The following is a 20,331-nucleotide window of genomic DNA, read 5'->3' as shown; positions in this document are numbered from 1 at the left end:
TGTTGGAACAGCAAGTTCCCTTGCCAGTCTAGGAATGGTAGAACGATGGGTTCGATGACGGTTTGGATGTACCGTGCACTATTCAGTGTCCCCTCGACGATCACCAGAGGTGTACGGCCAGTGTAGGAGATCGCTCCCCACACCATGAGGCCGGGTGTTGGCCCTGTGTGCCTCGGTCGTACGCAGTCCTGATTGTGGCGCTCACCTGCACGGCGCCAAACACGCATACGACCATCATTGGCACCAAGGCAGAAGCGACTCTCATCGCTGAAGACGACACGTCTCCATTCGTCCCTCCATTCACGCCTGTCGCGACACCACTGGAGGCGGGCTGCACGATGTTGGGGCGTGAGCGGAAGACGGCCTAACGGTGAGCGGGACCATAGCCCAGCTTCATGGACACGGTTGCGAATGGTCCTCGCCGATACCCCAGGAGCAACAGTGTCCCTAATTTGCTGGGAAGTGGCGGTGCGGTCCCCTACGGCACTGCGTAGGATCCTACGGTCTTGGCGTGCATCCGTGCGTCGCTGCGGTCCGGTCCCAGGTCGACTGGCACGTGCACCTTTCGCCGACCACTGGCGACAACATCGATGTACTGTGGAGACCTCACGCCCCACGTGTTGAGCAATTCGGCGGTACGTTTACCCGGCCTCCCGCATGCCCACTATACGCCCTCGCTCAAAGTCCGTCAACTGCACATACGGTTCACGTCCACGCTGTCGCGGCATGCTACCAGTGTTAAAGACTGCGATGGAGCTCCGTATGCCACGGCAAACTGGCTGACACTGACGGCGGCGGTGCACAAATGCTGCGCAGCTAGCGCCATTCGACGGCCAACACCGCTGTTCCTGGTGTGTCCGCTGTGCCGTGAATAAGATCATTGCTTGTACAGCCCTCTCGCAGTGTCCGGAGCAAGTATGGTGGGTCTGACACACCGGTGTTAATGTGTTCTTTTTTCCATTTCTAGGAGTGTATATCATAAACATTGATATTGGTGAAAAACTAACGTTTCTTAAAACGGAACACAAATTACCCGGACTAAACTCATCCACTGGATGATCAGGGACTAATAAAACCGACACAGATATGATTTTAACAATATTATGACAAGTTCCTACTCACGATATAGCGGAGATGCTTAGTCGCAGATAGGCACAAAAAACGACTGTCACAAATAAATGAAGCTTTCGGTCATTAAGGCACCAGTGGTGCATGATGGGAGTCGGGACTGGGTGGGGGATCCGTTCCCATCCATGCCCCAGCCTCCTCCTTACCCCCACAGTATTTTTTTTTATTTTTTTTTTTAAATCCGACACCTAACGGGGTGAAATAGGGGACGATAATTTTTATGAATTTATTTCTTTATATTAAAACATAGTTAAAGCTAAAATCTATGAAGCTTCGTATTTGACTTCTAAAGAAATGTGTTAGGGGATGGAAGTTTTTAGAGAATATCATCACAAGAACTCAAATGGCAGAATTAACGAAGACCGAATCGAGCTACCACAATGGCATTTCCGTCTCAAGTACATCGTGCTTTTATGCGTTTAACTAGCGTGAAAAGTTTAGAAGGTGTTGCAATTTGTTAACAAGGTAAAAAATCGATTACAGAAAAACAAAAACAAAAATCTGTGCAAACTGTACAGTATACGAGAGCGTATATAGTAAACGTGTGGAATTAGGACTCCTGCCCTTATTAGTATTGTGGCACAGTCCTTCTTATCTTCCTGTTCCACTACACCCCCCATGATATGTTTTTATCAATCGATATTCGAACTGACTGACTGATTCAGGCATGCATGTCGGGTTGAATCAGTTGCTTCAAGACCACGTTGTTTGGCGTCATCTCCTGTGGGTTTCCATGTTATAGGAGGCTTGGGGACGGGCGGGGCACACCTCCGCACACTGAGAGCTAAGATTCTTCATTAAGAATTGTTCAGACAGTAGAATTGATGAGATGCTGATGCATCGTGTAGCAGGTGCATCAGCCTGTCTGTACAACGCTCGCTTCGAAGAATGCAGTCTGGATGGTACTGATGGAATCGCAGCTACACCTGCAGCATAAACAACATGTACACTGAAGCTCCAAAGAAACTGGTACGCTTGCCAGATATCGTGTAGGGCCCCACGAACACGAGGAAGTGCCACAATACGACATGCCATGGACTCGACTAATGTCCCAAGTAGTGCTGAGGATAACTGACACCAAGAATCCTGCAGGACTGCGCCCATAAATGCGTAAGAGTACGAGGTCGAGATCTCTTCTGAACAGCATGTTGCAAGGCATCCCAGATATGCTTGATTATATTCATGTCTGGGGAGTTAAGTGGCGCTACAGTCTGGAACCGCGCGACCGCTACGGTCGCAGGTTCGAATCCAGCTTCGGGCATGGATGTGTGTGATGTCCTTAGGTTAGTTAGGTTTAAGTAGTTCTAAGTTCTAGGGGACTGATGACCTCAGATGTTAAGTTCCATAGTGCTCAGAGCCATTTGAACCATTTCTTACATCCTCTCGCGGCATATCTGTTGACACTGCGTATCGCCCTGGTACATTCTCACTGCGGACCGTTAGGACATTTGCTGATTACAATTAAACAAGAACAAAAAATCAATGCGCATACCAGTTTTTTTCTACAAAGGCAGGGTGCTATGACCTCTATGGCATATGCCTCTGGTGATTTCCCTTAATTTACTTACTAATAATGTTTCTTTTGCACAATTAATCAGTTACCAAATCGGACGAGTTGTTACTAGACTCCTCAATGTAGATTGCTGGAATAAACTGCAATTCCTGTTATACCACCCTTCATTTAAATTCATCTACCGTCAATTTGCGTTGCTGGTGAGGTTCTGAGTCAAATGCTTTCCGGGAAACGAGAAACATTGCGTGTACCTGACTGCCTTGATCCACGCCTTTAAGGAAGCCGTATCAGAAAAGAGTAAATTGTGTTTCGTATAATCGATGTTTTCGGAAAGCATGCTGGTTGGTATGAAGGAGATCTTTCTCTACGAGATACCTCACAGCGTTTGAGCTCGGAATAGCTGAGCGACATTTGGTACCGGAGCTCTAAATATTTCATAGCAGATACTTCAGCAAGAAAGAATTGTCTGAGACAATTCCGATTCACATCGTATGGCCGTCTCATCATCAGCTGACGTCTGACACGCTACTGCTGGTTTCTTCCCCAGCATTCGTTCAAAAATTCTCCTATTGGTTTTCGCTTTTGGGATTTCTCAACCCTAAGTTCTCTCTTTGGAAAGATTTTGTCAGCTCTCTCTAATACAGAACACCTCTATTTCAGAGACCATCGAACCAAGCACCGACCTTAAACGCGCTCCTCAAGTGGTCAAATGAAGAAAGAAAGGCCTCCCACGGCAGGTTGGTGTCCTCCCACGGGAGGTTAGTGTCCTCCTTCGGCCATGTGTGTCTGTGTCGTTCTTAGCATAACTTAGTTAAGTTAGTTTATGTAGTGTGTAAGTCTAGGGACCGATGACCTCAGCAGTTTGGTCCATTAGGAAGTCACATACTTTTTTTGAATAAAGAAATAAATAACAATTATAATAATACTAACAACAACACTATTAATTTCCTATCTCCCTACCCCACAGCTGGTACTTCTTTTTAACAATTAAATCCCGTAAATCTCTGAGGCGTTGTAATTGTTTATTATACATATAAACCATATAATGTTTCAACCTGGTAATTTATAGTTGATTTTTGTGGGCAGGTACAATTACGTTACTGGACTAGTGCAGCAGATATTCAGAGCTGGCTATGAGGGAAGAAATGAGTTTAATCGGAGAAGTTACATGTCGACAATCACCAGAAGCCATCAAACTGTAGAATTTTCATCCATGAGGACGTTTACCATGGATTTACATTACACAACTCACTTTCTTTGTAAACCGATACACCTGAATTGTTATAGTATGGATGTGTTCTGTTAGGTTGGTGCATCAGTTTGTAGTGTTTTTGTTTTGCACGTTGGTATTCCGGTTGCTATGGGTTTATTTATCGATTGTCATTTTTTGTTTATAGTTTACCGTCGCTGTTTGAGTCTAAATACTGTCATTTTGACATTTGGAGATAATGAGTGGACTGTGGGCGCTAGAAAATGGAGTGCCAAATAGAGAAACTGGAACGTTTCCGTAGCCGACAAGAAGCATGGACAGAGGACCGGAAACAGAAACACAGCGAGCGAATGAGGGAAGTTTGGGCAGCAACGAAGGCAGCAAAAGGAACTGGCCATGTAGTTTAGTCCAAATGCGCTCTTTAAGGGCAAAACACCAATAATAATAATAATAATAATAATAATAATAATAATAATAATAATAATAATAATAATAAGTATATACATATATTTACGTATATTTAAAGTAAAACAGGCTGATTTAACATTAAAATAATGATAAAAGTAAACAACAGTGATTTAAACTTTTAAAAATTGTCAAAGAATTTTGGCCAGAATTTGGATACAAATACTCCACTGTGCGACGGGGGCTCTGAGCTTAACGCCAACATCATTCGCCTCGGTAGCTGGGCGCTCAGCGCGGCGGTTTGCTAAGCGAAGGGACCCGGGTTCGATTCCCAGCCGGGTCCCAGATTTCTCCGCTCGAGGACTGGGCGTTTTGTCGTCCTTAACGTTCGTTTCGCCATAAATGACATTCCACTATACTGAGATGGCAGAATGGGTAGGGCCCAAAAGCCAATAAATTTTACAAAGAAGTCACTCTCGGACGGACCCATCACCATCAGCACTGTCACACTCGGAGGGGGGGGGGTTGGAATTTACTCCATCATACACTGGCGCAAAGACTGGTGACGGCGAACTTTACTTCATCACCCCGAGTCACAGTGATGACGAAGTAGTTCGGGTGTAAATTCCATCTTCCTCGAGCTTACCTCCGAGTTAGCAATCTGGCGTTAGCAATCCCGGCTACGTAAGCGGTTGACCAGTAGGATACAGAGGTGAACACTGAGTTACAACTGACGTACACACGCAGACTGAAGCGACGAATGAAAATATTTACCAAGGCCGTGATTTTCATTCGTCGTTTCGGTCTGCATATATACTTCATAGATGTTTAAGACTTGAAAAGGTCTCTGACACCCATAGTTTCATTAGATTTACAACTAATTCTACATCTACATTTATACTCCGCAAGCCACCCAATGGTGTGTGGCGCAGGTCACTTTAAGCGCCACTATCATTACCTCCCTTTCCTGTTCCAGTCGCGTATGGTTCGCCGGGAGAACGACTGCCGGAAAGTCTTGGTCCACGCTCAAATTTCTCTAATGTTACATTCGTGATCTCCTCGGGAGGTATAAGTAGAGGGAAGCAGTATATTCGATACCTCGTCCAGAAACGCACCCTCTCGAAACCTGGACAACAAGCTACATCGTAATGCAGAGCGCCTCTCTTGCAGATTCTGCCACTTGAGTTTGCTGAACATCTCCGTAACGCTATCACGCTTACCAAATAACCCTGTGACGAAACGCGCCGCTCTTCTTTGGATCTTCTCTATCTCCTCCGTCAACCCGACATGGTACGGATCCCACACTGATGAGCAATACTCAAGTATAGATCGAACGAGTGCTTTGTAAGCCACCTCCTTCGTTTGTTGATGGACTACATTTTCTAAGGACTCTCCCAATCAATCTCAACCCGGTAACCGCCTTACCAACAATTAATTTTATATGATCATTCCACTTCAAATCGTTCCGCACGCATACTCCCAGATATTTTACAGAAGTAACTGCTACCAGTGTTTGTTCCGCTATCATATAATCATACAATAAAGGATCCTTCTTTCTATGTATTCGCAAGACATTACATTTGTCTATGTTAAGGGTCAGTTGCTATTCCCTGCACCAAGTGCCTATCCGCTGCAGATCTCCCTGCATTTCGCTGCAATTTTCTAGTGCTGCAACTTCTCTGCAAACTACAGCATCATCCGCGAAAAGCCGCATGGGACTTCCGACACTATGTACTAGGTCATTTATATATATTGTGAAAAGCAATGGTCCCATAACACTCCCCTGTGGCACGCCAGAGGTTACTGTAACGTCTGTAGACATCTCTCCATTGAGAACAACATGCTGTGTCCTGTTTGCTAAAAACTCTTCAATCCAGCCACACAGCTGTTCTGATATTCCGTTGGCTCTTACTTTCCAGAATGAGATTTTCACTCTGCAGCGGAGAGTGCGTTGATATGAAACAGTCCTGGCAGATTAAAACTGTGTGCCTGATCGAGACACGAACTCGGGACCTTTGCCTTTCGCGAGCAAGTGCTCTGCCATTTGAGCTACCCAAGCACGACTCACGCCCCGTCCTGACAGCTTTACTTCTGCCCGCGAAAGGCAAAGGTCCCGAGTTCGAGTCTCGGTCCGGCACACAGTTTTAATCTGCCAGGAAGCTTCGGCTCTTACTTTGTTTTTCAGGAGACAGTGCGGAACTGTATCGAAGGAAAATGACATCTACCTGGCAGCCGACACTCAAAAGTTGAGCCGAAGAAGTTCATACAAGATAATCATGTCAACGATTTTTATCATTAGGAGGAGGCACACAACACAGTATTACAAGTAAGCCTTTTTTTTCTAAATGGTTTCGGAATAGGCTCCTAAACTGCACTTGTAGCGGCCCTGTCCGAAACATAGTAATTTCTCTCACCTGTTAACAAAATTATTGCGTGGACCAAGCGTGTAGACAGAATATGGCACAAAGTCTGAACCTGCGCCGCACAACGCTCACTAAACATGAGCAGTGGACGGCCTCTGTACTTACATTTCCGTGCTGCCGGTGACGAGGGACAGGGACAGCAAGATGGCGGCCGCGTGCAGCAGCCACGATGTCGTCCCCATGTTAGGACATCTGCAACACCAGCACACACCAGCCCGTCACAACACACACAGCATCGAGCATCACACCAATGACTGGCATGTTTAGAAAAAGTGCAGAAGCGATACGCTGTCGAAGCGTAGACACACACGATGTTGATACAGGGCTATATGAAGCTACAATTTAGACAAGAAGTGTATGTATTACGTTGTTAGCTGACAGTAATTTCAGTCATACCGTGAGCTGATAAGCGTGCATAATCGTGTACAGCATATGCTGAGGTGATAAGAGTCACGGGATACCTCCTAGCATCGAGTCGGACCTCATTTTGCTCTGTGTAGTGCAGCAACTCGACTTGGTATGGATTCGGCAAGTCGTTGGAAGTCACCTGTAGAAATACCGAGCCTCTGACTGCGAACGTTTTGCCAGTGCAGGATTGTTGTGTACATAGTTGCGCGTAGTCAGCGCGTACACAACTTTCCCACTAGAACGCGCCCCGCTAAGCACAACAGCACAGGTGCAGCGCTCGTCTGTCTCTGCAGTACAAGATGGCGCTGCCTTAGAGATGGACCAAATTCTGCTTCCGCCGATCCGCGTATTAATATGTAACGCAGCCAATGAGATTGCTGCTAACGTAGAACCTTTTCTCCTCGCAGATCACACTCGCACAGTGATACCTGAATGCGTGAAGTATTATAACAGGTGTACTGACCCCCTATCAGTCAGTCTGCATTTGTCTGTACCAGTCTATAGTCAAGTTTCAGTCTGCGCCTTATAAGATTACCATATTCCTGTACATAGCCATGAAGATAAATGAATAGACACTTTGTCAAGTATCACAGATATGTGAGAATAAGATTAACATACTAAGACCAAAGGAAATTCAGATTGTCAATTGTAAACAGCATCCAAAATCAAGTTACGTAATGTCTATGCTTTTTATTATTTTAATAAATGTATGTGAAAATTAATCAAGTTCTGTTTAAAGTTGGTCACTGTCAATCTGCTACTCTAAGCGTGCAAGTGGCATTTCTATCGTCTGATCTAATGGCAGAAGATAAAACACACCACCATAAGACCACGAGACAGATTAAGTGATTGAAAACTGCACATACGTGACATTACTTTTATCGGTGAACCGTCCTTAAATGGTTTCAATTTAAAGGTCAGTGACTGCTGTGGACGGAACATTTTGTAGACTGATGTACGTATGTCTGGTGCAAGGATTCTGCCCTGTATCCTATCGCGCACAGAAGGCACTGATTGTGTCTTGCCGCTACTTCACATACGACCAGAATCTCTTTCCATTTTCCGTCAGGTTTCGAGACAGTTTCGTTGTGGAAACTATTCTAAGCATCTCGCATTCAAGTCCGCGCTAAATTTCAAGATTCTGTAAAAAAAAAAATCGGCAATCTGGAGTATTTTGCGCCTGTTTAAATTTGGCATGTTTGTTTCGTTGTTTCTGTAACAGTGTTCTGACCCGTTTTGCGTACCAAGGAGGATATAATTGCTCCCGATACTATTTCTTTCAATTCAAGCCACATTATTCTACATTTATATTGTTAATATTGAAGCAGTAGAGACTGTCTCTCAGGAAGACGTCAAGTGAATTTTTATTTGCGTTTTTCAATAGATAGGTTTTTCGTTTATTTTTGGTGGATTTTGGGGTTACAATATTCAGTCTCGCCCTGTGTTCGCTAATCCCTGTATCCTTTTTGATGCTCGTTATTAACTCAGGATTATTTGTTTCTATTGCTGCCGAAGCGTAATATTTTGCGGTAAAGGCCTCGTCCAACACGTACAACAAAACCTCTTTCCATAAAGGACGCCTTCAAGAATATATTTGCAGAAGAAATTGTGTAATATAACAGTAGGTGAAACCACTAGGAAGACAGATCAATTCAGAAGGAGCAGCGACAGTGTCGAGTCCATTGACAACTGAAGAATTTGATGCACATCTCGGTATACTGACTATGGCTGGAGTAAGCTTCTTCGAAATTAACCACACAGAGGAAATGTGGAAAACAAATGCATTCCCCGTGTATCATGCGAGCTTATCCCTCAACAGGTTTTGGCAGGTAAGTAGATTTGCAAGATGTGACAATGTGAACACAAGGGCTGAGCGTTTGAAAAGTGGCAAAGCTGCTGCAGTATCTAACATACTTGACATGCCTCCAGTCTTCGTCACAGTTGATGAAAAACTTTTTCCTTACAAAGGAAAGACAAGATTTACTCAATACATGCCCTCAAAAGCCTGCCAAATCTGGTTTGATGCGTTTGTGACTTAGGAAATGTTTATCCAATAACATGCCAAATTTATACAAGTAAATCTGCTTCAGGGAGAGAAACTAATCAAGGGGAAAGTGTAGTAAAAGATTTACGTTACAATTTCATAGGTTCTGGCAGAAATATGGACACAATTTTTTCACAACTCGACAATTAGCAAGGCCGTTGATGATTTGGGATTTGTCCATAGTTCGTACTGTAAAAGAAGCAAGTTCTTTGTACCGCCAGAAATGCAAACTTCCTCTTCACACCGAGAACTGTAGTCTGTATTATGATTTAGCGAAGATAACGTTTCTCTGTGTTCGTATGTTCCGAAAAAGAGGAAGAAAAAGAAAGCGGTTCTAATGTTATCTGCAATGCGTCCACTACCTGGCCCCCTTTCAAAGCCACATATTATACATTATAATAAAAGCACAAAAGTAGGGTGTTGATAATACAGACAACTCGTTTTCTCATTACTGTGTAAAAAGGAGGACACAGAATTGGCCACTATCATTTTAGACACGAGTTTCTGGATATTTTCTTACCTGGCATAGATCAGAGGCCCATGCCAGTGGCCTCTGCGTTCCGCAGAGCCAGAATGTGGTCCAGCAAAGTACTTCTCCAGGACATCAAACACTCTCCTGCTTCGATGCGGTCGGGCTCCGTCTTCCATGAACCACATCTTATCGAAATCAGAGTCATTATAGGTAATGGGGATGAAACCATCTTAAAAACCATCGATATAACAATTTATACCAAGACATCGATTAATTTCGATATATCGATTCGTCTAAAGATGCAGATATATTTCGGGATATCGAATAATATGAGGTACTGATTTATTTCGAGGTATAGAGTTTTTGATATATATATATATATATTATTTCGAGAATCGACGCAGCTCGAGAACCCGATTTAGGCCGATCCATCTATTATTTTCATATATCGATTGATGTATATCGATATACTTCAAGTTATCGACATACTATCAGACATCGCAAATTTATAAATTTCTACGTTTCTCGGTATATCGATTACTCTGATTTATCAATACATCTCGCAATGTCGACTTACATATATCGATTAATACCGAGAAATCTGACCGTTACGTGATATTGATAAATTTCGAAGAATATTTTTACTTCTATATCATAAGACATATATATCGATATTTCGTAGGCTCGACATTATCCGAGACTTCGATACACTCCTGTATATCGATGTATCTCGAGATATTTGTATATTTTGAGGTATCGTCATATTTAACGATATCGGCGTTATTCGGTGTAGCGGCTCAGTCCTTAGTATCGATATATTTGGAGACAGTGTTATCGATATATTAAGAGAACTCTATACTTTTGTGTTGGTCATTTGTCTCCATATATCGACTATTCGATGTATCAACATTTTCGATGTATCTGTTTATTCCGATACATCGGTTTTTTCTAGAAATCTATATGTTCCGATATTTCTGTAAACTTCAAGGTATCGATTAGAGTCGATGTACTACATTATTTCGACGTAACGATATGTGTTGAGACATCTAAAAATTCGTGGTATCTATATAATTCATTTTATCAACTTATATAGGTATACCTAAATATTTCAAGATAACGTTATATTCCGAGATATCTATATAAATTCAAAATGTCGGTGTATTTTGAGAGTGCGATTTATTTCGAGATACCGATTTTTTTCGACATCTCTCGTATATATCGATACATATTTTGTGAAATCGGTCATTTCTATGTTCGATATATTTCAATGCATCTATTATTGTCGAGGTATGGTTTTATTTCAGGATATCGGTTTATAGCGATATATTAGCGTATTTTGTGATACCAATCTATTTCGAGATGTCGGATTCCTGAAATCGCTTTATTTCCTGTTATCGACATTTTTTTGTGGTGTCAATATACACTCCTGGAAATTGAGATAAGAACACCGTGAATTCATTGTCCCAGGAAGGGGAAACTTTATTGACACATTTCTGGGGTCAGATACATCACATGATCACACTGACAGAACCACAGGCACATAGACACAGGCAACAGAGCATGCACAATGTCGGCACTAGTACAGCGTATATCCAACTTTCGCAGCAATGCAGGCTAGTATTCTCCCATGGAGACGATCGTAGAGATGCTGGATGTAGTCCTGTGGAACGGCTTGCCATGCCATTTCCACCTGGCGCCTCAGTTGGACCAGCGTTCGTGCTGGACGTGCAGACCGCGTGAGACGACGCTTCATCCAGTCCCAAACATGCTCAATGGGGGACAGATCCGGAGATCTTGCTGGCCGGGGTAGTTGACTTACACCTTCTAGAGCACGTTGGGTGGCACGGGATACATGCGGACGTGCATTGTCCTGTTGGAACAGCAAGTTCCCTTGCCGGTCTAGGAATGGTAGAACGATGGGTTCGATGACGGTTTGGATGTACCGTGCACTATTCAGTGTCCCCTCGACGATCACCAAAGGTATACGGCCAGTGTAGGAGATCGCTCCCCACACCATGATGCCGGGTCGTATGCAGTCCTGATTGTGGCGCTCACCTGCACGGCGCCAAACACGCATACGACCATCATTGGCACAAAGGCAGAAGCGACTCCCATCGCTGAAGACGACACGTCTCCATTCGTCCCTCCATTCACGCCTGTCGCGACACTACTGGAGGCGGGCTGCACGATGTTGGGGCGTGAGCGGAAGACGGCCTAGCGGTGTGCGGGACCGTAGCCCAGCTTCATGGAGACGGTTGCGAATGGTCCTCGCCGATACCCCAGGAGCAACAGTGTCCCTAGTTTGCTGGGAAGTGGCGGTGCGGTCCCCTACGGCACTGCGTAGGATCCTACGGTCTTGGCGTGCATCCGTGCGTCGCTGCGGTCCGGTCCCAGGTCGACTGGCAGGTGCACCTTCCGCCGACCACTGGCGACAACATCGATGTACTGTGGAGACCTCACGCCCCATGTGTTGAGCAATTCGGCGGTACGTCCACCCGGCCTCCCGCATGCCCACTATACGCCCTCGCTCAAAGTCCGTCAACTGCACATACGGTTCACGTCCACGCTGTCGCGGCATGCTACCAGTGTTAAAGACTGCGATGTAGCTCCGTATGCCACGGCAAACTGGCTGACACTGACGGCGGCGGTGCACAAATGCTGCGCAGCTAGCGCCATTCGACGGCCAACACCGTGGTTCCTGGTGTGTCCGCTGTGCCGTGCGTGTGATCATTGCTTGTACAGCCCTCTCGCAGTGTCCGGAGCAAGTATGGTGGGTCTGACACACCGGTGTCAATGTGTTCTTTTTTCCATTTCCAGGAGTGTAATTATGGAGATATGTGGGTTTTTTTCTGTTTTTGAGTCTCCATGAATGTAATCAAATTGTGTGCCTCCGGAGTATCGTCTCAGTTGTACGACTGCTTCGTGATTTAGTGTCAGAAAGGTCACAGTTAATAACATTGGGTTGGTGGATAACTTCGCAGCGTTTTTCCATACATTTAGTATACACAACTATGTCGTCATAGTTCAAGTTCCCGCATTCACCGCACGCACGTCGGAAAGCCAGGAATACCACACTAATCCCTTGCATACATGTCGATGCTTGTATACCCGTATCGGAATCTCGCTACGTTGCATATACAAAACAACACCGTCCTCAAACGGAAATAACAATGCAGACGGCGACATATTAGCAGGTTCTGCCATATGGTAGGTACGATAGGCAATATAGTCTCTATCAACAAAAGTTTGAAGTCCAAGTACGTTACGAACTCCAGTACCTTCTCGTACAATGACTACAGTGAGCCAACCATTATCATGATCAAAGCTAACATTAATGTCAACACTAAAATTAAGTCTACAACCACAGAAGACACAAGGTCCGTCGACAAGTGCAGTAGCAGCAACACTCTTAACTGGTATGCGATTCTTCTTGTTCCCAGCTGTTGTGGCGAACTCGATGTTCTCGATGGTTTTATAAACTGTCTGGAATAATTGGGGAATGTGGTGACACGCAACGTGACACTACACAAAACTGGTGCTAATAGCATAGGCACATAGGGAACATACATGACACGGATCTACGGTATTAGTGATAATTTGAGAAAACGGTCCCAAAACACATGCTCTACAAGACGCCACTGTTTCCCGCCCATGTACCCCGACATCAATATGGGATATGATCACCATGCACACGTACACAGGTCGTACAACGGGTTGGCATACTCTGGATCAGCTGGTCGAGCAGCTGCTGGGGTATAGCCTCCCATGTTTGCACCAGTGCCTGTAGGACCTCCTGAAGTGTCGTACAGGTTTGAAGACGTGCAGTGATACGTCGACCGAGACCATCTCAGACATGCTTGACGGGGTTTAGGTCTGGAGAACAGGCAGGCCTCTGTATTCGCCTGATATCTTCTGTTTCAAGGTACTCCTCCACAATGGCAGCTCGGTGGGGCCGTGAGTTATCGTCCATCAGGAGGAAGGTGGGACCCATTGTACCCCTGAAAAGGGAGACATACTGGTGCAAAATGATGTCCCGATACACCTGACCTGTTACACTTCCTCTGTCAAAGACAAGCAGGATGTATGGGCACTAATCATAATCCCACCCCACACCATCAAACCACGAGCTTCATACAGGTCCCTTTCAAGGACGTTAAGGGGTTTGTATGTGGTTCGTGGTTCACACCAGATGAAAACCCGGCGAGAATCACTGTTCAGACTATACCTGCACTCGTCCGTGAACATAACCTGGGACCACAGTTCCAATGACCGTATACTGTGTTCTTGACACCAGGCTTTACAGGCTCTCCTATGACCATGGGTGAGTGGAATGCACCTTGTAGGTCTCCGGGCGAATAAACCGTGTCTGTTCAGTCGTCTGGAGACTGTGTGTCTGGAGACAACTGTTCCAGTGGCTGCAGTAAGGTCCCAAGCAAGGCTACCTGCAGTACTCTGTAGACATCTGCGGGCACTGATGGTGAGATATCGGTCTTCTTGTGGTGTTGTACACTGTGGACATCCCATACTGTAGCACCTGGACACGTTTCGTGTGTGCTGGAATCGTTGCCATAATCTTGAGATCACACTTTGTGGCACACGGAGGGCCCGTGCTACGACCTGCTGTTTTTGACCAGCCTCCAGTCGCCCTAGTATTCTACCCCTCATAACGTCATCAATATGTGTTCTTTGAGCCATTTTCAACATACAGTCACCATTAGCCTGAAAACGTTTGCATACTTGCTCGCTGCACCGTACTCTGACATAGACCATCACACCCTTGCATATGTGAACTGCTGCCAGCGCCAGGTCAAATGCACCGCATGGTCATACCCCGAGGTGATTTAAACCAACAGCGACTCAAAGGAAGGTCTCGGCGCTTGTTGGTGACGTCACGTCAGCTAGGCACGGCGAACGCCAGGTTTGTTGCAGACAGAAACGCCTGGGCGTGCTTATTACTATAATCTTATTTTTGGACAAAATGTTTGGTATTGTTTTGGATTCTGCAGTTTTATTTAGATGAAAGATTTTCTTACTATCGTAAAGCTACAAATGAAGATCATAGTTCTGTATTACTGAATCCTGTCGAAACAAACATTGATCAATATGAGAAAATGCTTTGCTCCATTGCAAGCTTTGGAAATTTTACATTCAAGTAACTATGTTTAATTGATCCATTTTGTTATCGAAACTTATCCCAACGCCCTTACAATTAACTCGTTCTTTAATTAATTTATTTATTTTCGTTTGACAACGTCACTGGAAAAGTGAACTAATTTACATGTGTAAATGTCCAATTATTGCCAGTCATTAGATTACAGTCGTTTTCAACGGAAGGAATTCTAAACAGGAAACAAAATAGCTTCATACATCGAAAATACTGCTCAGCTTATACTTTTTTAAACATGCACATTAGAAAAGATAAATATTCCCCTCTTGCAACTGGATGGAGAAACTTAATAATATATAAAAAAAGTTATTTGAAAAAACAAGTATCTTTCTTTTGCCTCTTCTTCTGTCCCCCACCCCCTCCCACAACGTGTACAATCGCAAGATATTTCATTAACATTCAGTGCTCCTCACCCCATAGTCAACCAAGATACCTAAAGAAGAGCAACAATATGTTCATAGTTTCTTGTAAAAGCAACCCAGTAGAAACGTAACTTCCTCAGATTTACAAATAAGGTAAAGAAGCACGAATTCTGTTGCTGCTGGAGCATGAAGTTGTTTTTGTATGTCAATCCTTAAAACAGGTGGAAATTTAAGTTCAGGAGTTCACTATTTGTTGAGAAGTGTAATGAATTGCACAATTAATCGATTGCAGAAATCTCTCAGAACAATGTGTGTTGGTCAACTACCGCCAATAGTTTCACATTTTACTGTGTCAGGGAGGGATACACCACCATTATGAGTATGCCTGCAACAGACCTGGCGTTCGCCGTGCCTAGCTGACGTGACGTCACGAACAAGCGCCGAGGGTTTCCTTTGAGTCGGTGTTGTTTAAACCCGAAAACCGCCCACCAGACCGTTGTTTCACCATGTATCAGAATTATCCTTATTTTATGAGCATGAGTGTATATGGAGTCCGAAAACGATATGTTGTATAGTAAGGATGGCTGTACGGCTTAGTAAGTACCAACTACCGAAGAAAGGAAAGGAACGCCAGTTAGCGTGTATCACGTATCAAAGCAGGGCCTTTCCCGCGCAAGATGGCGCGGGCAGCCAGCCGGAGTGTTTTAGGGGGCCAGGCGACGCACTCGAGGTTGGTCGCGCTTTCAGGGAGCGCAAAACCTTTTAATGAGCTCGCTTTCAATGGAGCTGCCAGACTTAAAGGTGACGGCCGCGGTGGCGATGACAAAGCGCTGCCCGCCGAACGATGCCAGAGAGGCGGAAGTGGTTACAGCTCAGCTGCAACTATAGGCCGCCATCGGCTCTGCGAAGTTTGGCCGTAATTACTCCCAGGCAGTTCAGTCTCAGTCAGGGCAGAATCGATACCTCTTAGAAAAAAACCATTGTTATCTACCTGCAGTTTATTAGCCTTCTGTATTACTTCATTTCCTTATTTATAGCATTTCAAAATTGTACGTCGACTTTAGATGACATGTCAATCATAGGTGTTCTTATCTCTATTTAGTAAACGTATTTTCAGTCATGTTTTGAACATTGTCGCGCTACACTTCATTAACTAATGTTTCGCCGCAAGAGACATCGCGGTTAAGAGAGTAAATTAATATGGAGTATGTCGTTCTTTTTTTCACACATTCACATACCCATTTCTCCTTTCCTTAGTGTCTTTTGGGCACGCATTTGTAGTAATTAAAGGAGGCACAAATGCAGTGATAAAAAAGAAATGATTTGCGTACATTCCCATTCTCTGTACATCGTTCCTTTCTTGTTGCTCCCATGGCGATGGACTGCTTCTATCGCAAAGCGTGAAAGGAAGCTACTGTACAGGCAGAGGCATCTATACAGGGTGTTACAAAAACGTACGGCCAGACTTTCAGGAAACATTCCTCACACGCAAAGAAAGAAAATATGTTATGTGGACATGTGTCCGGAAACGCTTACCTCCCATGTTAGAGCTCATTTTATTACTCCTTTTCAAACCACATTAATAATGGAATGGGAACTCACAGCAACAGAACGTACCAGCGTGACATCAAACATTTTGTTACAGGAAATGTTCAAAATGTCTTCCGTTAGCGAGGATACATGCATCCACCCACCGTCGCATGGAATCCCTTATGCGCTGATGCAGCCCTGGAGAATAGCGTATTGTATCACAGCCGTCCACAATACGAGCACGAAGAGTCTCCACATTTGGTACCGGGGTTGCGTAGACAAGAGCTTTAAATTGCCCCCATAAATGAAAGTCAAAAGGTTTGAGGTCAGTAGAGCGTGGAGGCCATGGAATTGGTCCGCCTCTACCAATCCATCGGTCACCGAATCTGTTGTTGAGAATCATACGAACACTTCGACTGAAATGTGCAGGAGCTCCATCGTGCATGAACCACATGTTGTGTCGTATTTGTAAAGGCACATGTTCTAGCAGCACAGGTAGAGTATCCCGTATGAAATCATGATAACGTGATCCATTGAGCGTAGGTGGAAAAACACGGGGCCCAATCAAGACATCACCAACAATGCCTGCCCAAACGTTCACAGAAAATCTGGGTCGATGACGTGATTGCACAATTGCGTGCGGATTCTCGTCAGCCCACACATGTTCATTGTGAAAATTTACAATTTGATCACGTTGGAATGAAGCCTCATCCGTAAAGAGAACATTTGCACTGAAATGAGGATTGACACATTGTTGGATGAACCACTCGCAGAAGTGTACCCGTGGAGGCCAATCAGCTGTATATGGTACGGAAACAACTGGTTCTCCCGTAGCACTCTCCACACATTGACGTGGTCAACGTTACCTTGTACAGCACCAACTTCTCTGACGCTGACATTAGGGTTATCGTCAACTGCACGAAGAATTGCCTCGTCCACTGCAGATGTCCTCGTCGTTCTAGGTCTTCCCCAGTCGCGAGTCATAGTCTGGAAAGATCCGTGCTCCCTAAGACGCCAGCGCGACTGCTACGGTCGCAGGTTCGAATCCTTCCTCGGGCATGGATGTGTGTGATGTCCTTAGGTTAGTTAGGTTTAAGTAGTTCTAAGTTCTAGGGGACTGATGACCACAGATGTTAAGTCCCATAGTGCTCAGAGCCATTTGAACCATGTGAACCCTAAGACGCCGATCAATTGCTTCGAACGTCTTCCTGTCGGGACACCTTCGTTCTGGAAATCTGTCTCGATACAAACATACCGCGCCACGGCTATTACCCCGTGCTAATCTATACATCAAATGGGCATCTGCCAACTCCGCATTTGTAAACATTGCACTGACTGCAAAACCACGTTCGTGATGAACAGTAACCTGTTGATGCTACGTACTGATGTGCTTGATGCTAGTACTGTAGAGCAATGAGTCGCATGCCAACACAAGCACCGAAGTCAACATTACCCATTCCATTATTAATGTGATTTGAAGAGAAGTAATAAAATGAGCTCTAACACGGAAATTAATAATTTCCGGACACATGCCCACATAACATCTTTTCTTTATTTGTGTGTGAGGAATGTTTCACTGAAAGTTTGGCCGTACCGTAACACCCTGTATACTGGTCTGTTATTGGGTCCCCATGAATGTAATCAAACTGCGTGTCTATGGAACATCGTCTCAGTCGTACGACTAGATCCGTACTTTATTGTCAATAAGGTCACATTTAATAATACTGCGTTGATGAATAAGTTCGTAGCGTTTTTGTAAAAAATTAATGAAGAAAACAGATACACATAACAGAGACTGTAGTCGTCAGTGATACATTCTCTTTCACTGTTTGCAAAAGTGTGCCAACGCTTGCGATGACAGTATCCGAATGTACTGTAATATTCTTAGACCATGCGGCATCGGACGTCTGGAAAGCGGCTATCGCGTGTAATAAGCCTGAATAGCTTTGCTATGTAGTTCACACTACTACACGGAAATACTGAATAAATATTGGCGATGGCGTACAAGAAATCGAATGCTAAATGAATTCTGATTTTCATTAACAAAAATAGCCTCTTTGAAGTGACTGAACAGAATACACTAACTGGTGTACGTTAATCACGCCTAGCAGGCGAACAACATTTACGTAACACAATGTACACACACATATGATTAACACTTGAACTTGTTGTAAGTTAGATTGATCTACACCAACTGTCAGTAGTGATTTTAATGTTACTGAATTTGCATTGTACTGAAAGTACAATGAGTACTGTGGTGGCAATAAATTCTTTAATTGAATAATCAATGAACACTATAGAACTGATGGTTACTAAGGATGTTAAAAACATTACTTTAGAATCATTTTGTTCTAATGAAACTGGATGAGTTTTTACGTTGATAATGTACTGAAAAGCCACCACATCGAGTTGAACTGTAATTAATGTGGTACAGTACCTGGCGTCTTCTGTCAGTTGTATAATCCGGCGTTTGTTGGAAATTTTCGGCTTTAACTCCGGTTGAAAATAAACTATTTTTTCAGCCTTCAGTTGTTTATTTTCTGTACATTTCACGGTTGCTGACGCGCTGCATTATGTTAAAGATTTGTTCATTCCGATTATATCCTCTTGTTGCATTAATACGCCGATACTCAAGAAAAATAGCCTTTTTACTGGTATTGCTGCACACACAGTGATAGATTTGGGATAATAATGAACTATTTTCTGTAAATAATTGATGACACTCGTGGAATGCACTTTGAATCACAAACTTATTATTTCACTCAGACATTACACTGTAGGGAACTTGACTTGATAAATACATAAACTGGTTTGCTACAGATAAATGAACTTGTTATGGCGGCGGTATAAAATGCACTGTTCATAAAAACAGTGTCGTACGATAACTATTAGTTTGTTGCTTGTGCTGGCGTGAGCTCATCAATGGATCTCATATGGTAGTAAGATCACATGGCAACATTAGCTGCAGACACTGGTCACTTCATACCTTGCTGCTGGTCGCTGCACTCCGTCGTAAATTACGCAGACTTCCACAAGGCGTGCCATGTGCATTTTGAGCGGGAACAGCAACTATATCGCTCACAAGCCATCTCCGTCGAAATGTTGCATCCTTCAAGCCTTATTGTCTATTTGACTTGCTGACACCCAATAAATCCAGTTCGTGTTTGTTGTAAGCTCACTTTCATCTGTCTATAAGCAACGTTACCGTACCGTACTTAAGCCGTCACTTTCGCGCCGCGTAACCTCTGTCCTGCATCTGAACAGTTCCACAACACATCTCTAATGCCAAATTCACGCGCCAACCTGCATTGTACGCATTCTCGGGGATTTCCCTCACATTTAAACATTAATTTACACTATGCCAAGTTCTCTATTTACAAACGGACATAACATTACCATATTCAATTACAATGGTTTAATGCTTATTTATGCTTATTTATTTCATCGTCCGAGCGCAGCACTATTCAGATACTGTCTTACTCGTAACGCTATTTCATTTTACTGCCGCCAGGCAGAAGAACCTGTGCTTTTGTTTGCGCAACAATCCAACAGATGGCATGAGCGTTCACTTATTCAACTGCTGCGACTTGGCTATGCTTTGCTGTGGCATTACGCGCTCGGGTAACTTTTCGATTCCACGACTGGAAAAATCGTGTGGTTTCGAGGCGA

At 44.1% G+C, this 20,331-nt stretch overlaps 1 protein-coding gene across 7 annotated transcripts in view; it reads right to left on the bottom strand.

Moving 5' to 3' along the window:
- LOC126293306 (glutamate-gated chloride channel) overlaps positions 1 to 20,331 on the bottom strand; it is a 1,510,688-nt gene that overhangs the window by 249,437 nt on the left and 1,240,920 nt on the right. For all 7 annotated transcript variants that reach the window (XM_049986444.1, XM_049986443.1, XM_049986446.1 and 4 more), the window contains exon 3: positions 6,785 to 6,871. In XM_049986444.1, the coding sequence (XP_049842401.1) occupies positions 6,785 to 6,861 (77 nt within the window). In that variant the 5' untranslated portion in view covers positions 6,862 to 6,871. The remainder of the gene's footprint in view (positions 1 to 6,784; positions 6,872 to 20,331) is intronic.

This window comes from Schistocerca gregaria, chromosome 10 (genome assembly GCF_023897955.1).
Source record: "Schistocerca gregaria isolate iqSchGreg1 chromosome 10, iqSchGreg1.2, whole genome shotgun sequence".
NCBI lineage: Eukaryota > Metazoa > Arthropoda > Insecta > Orthoptera > Acrididae > Schistocerca > Schistocerca gregaria.
The sequence above is the reverse complement of the archived record's forward strand: the minus strand, read 5'-3'. Positions and strand labels throughout refer to the sequence as shown.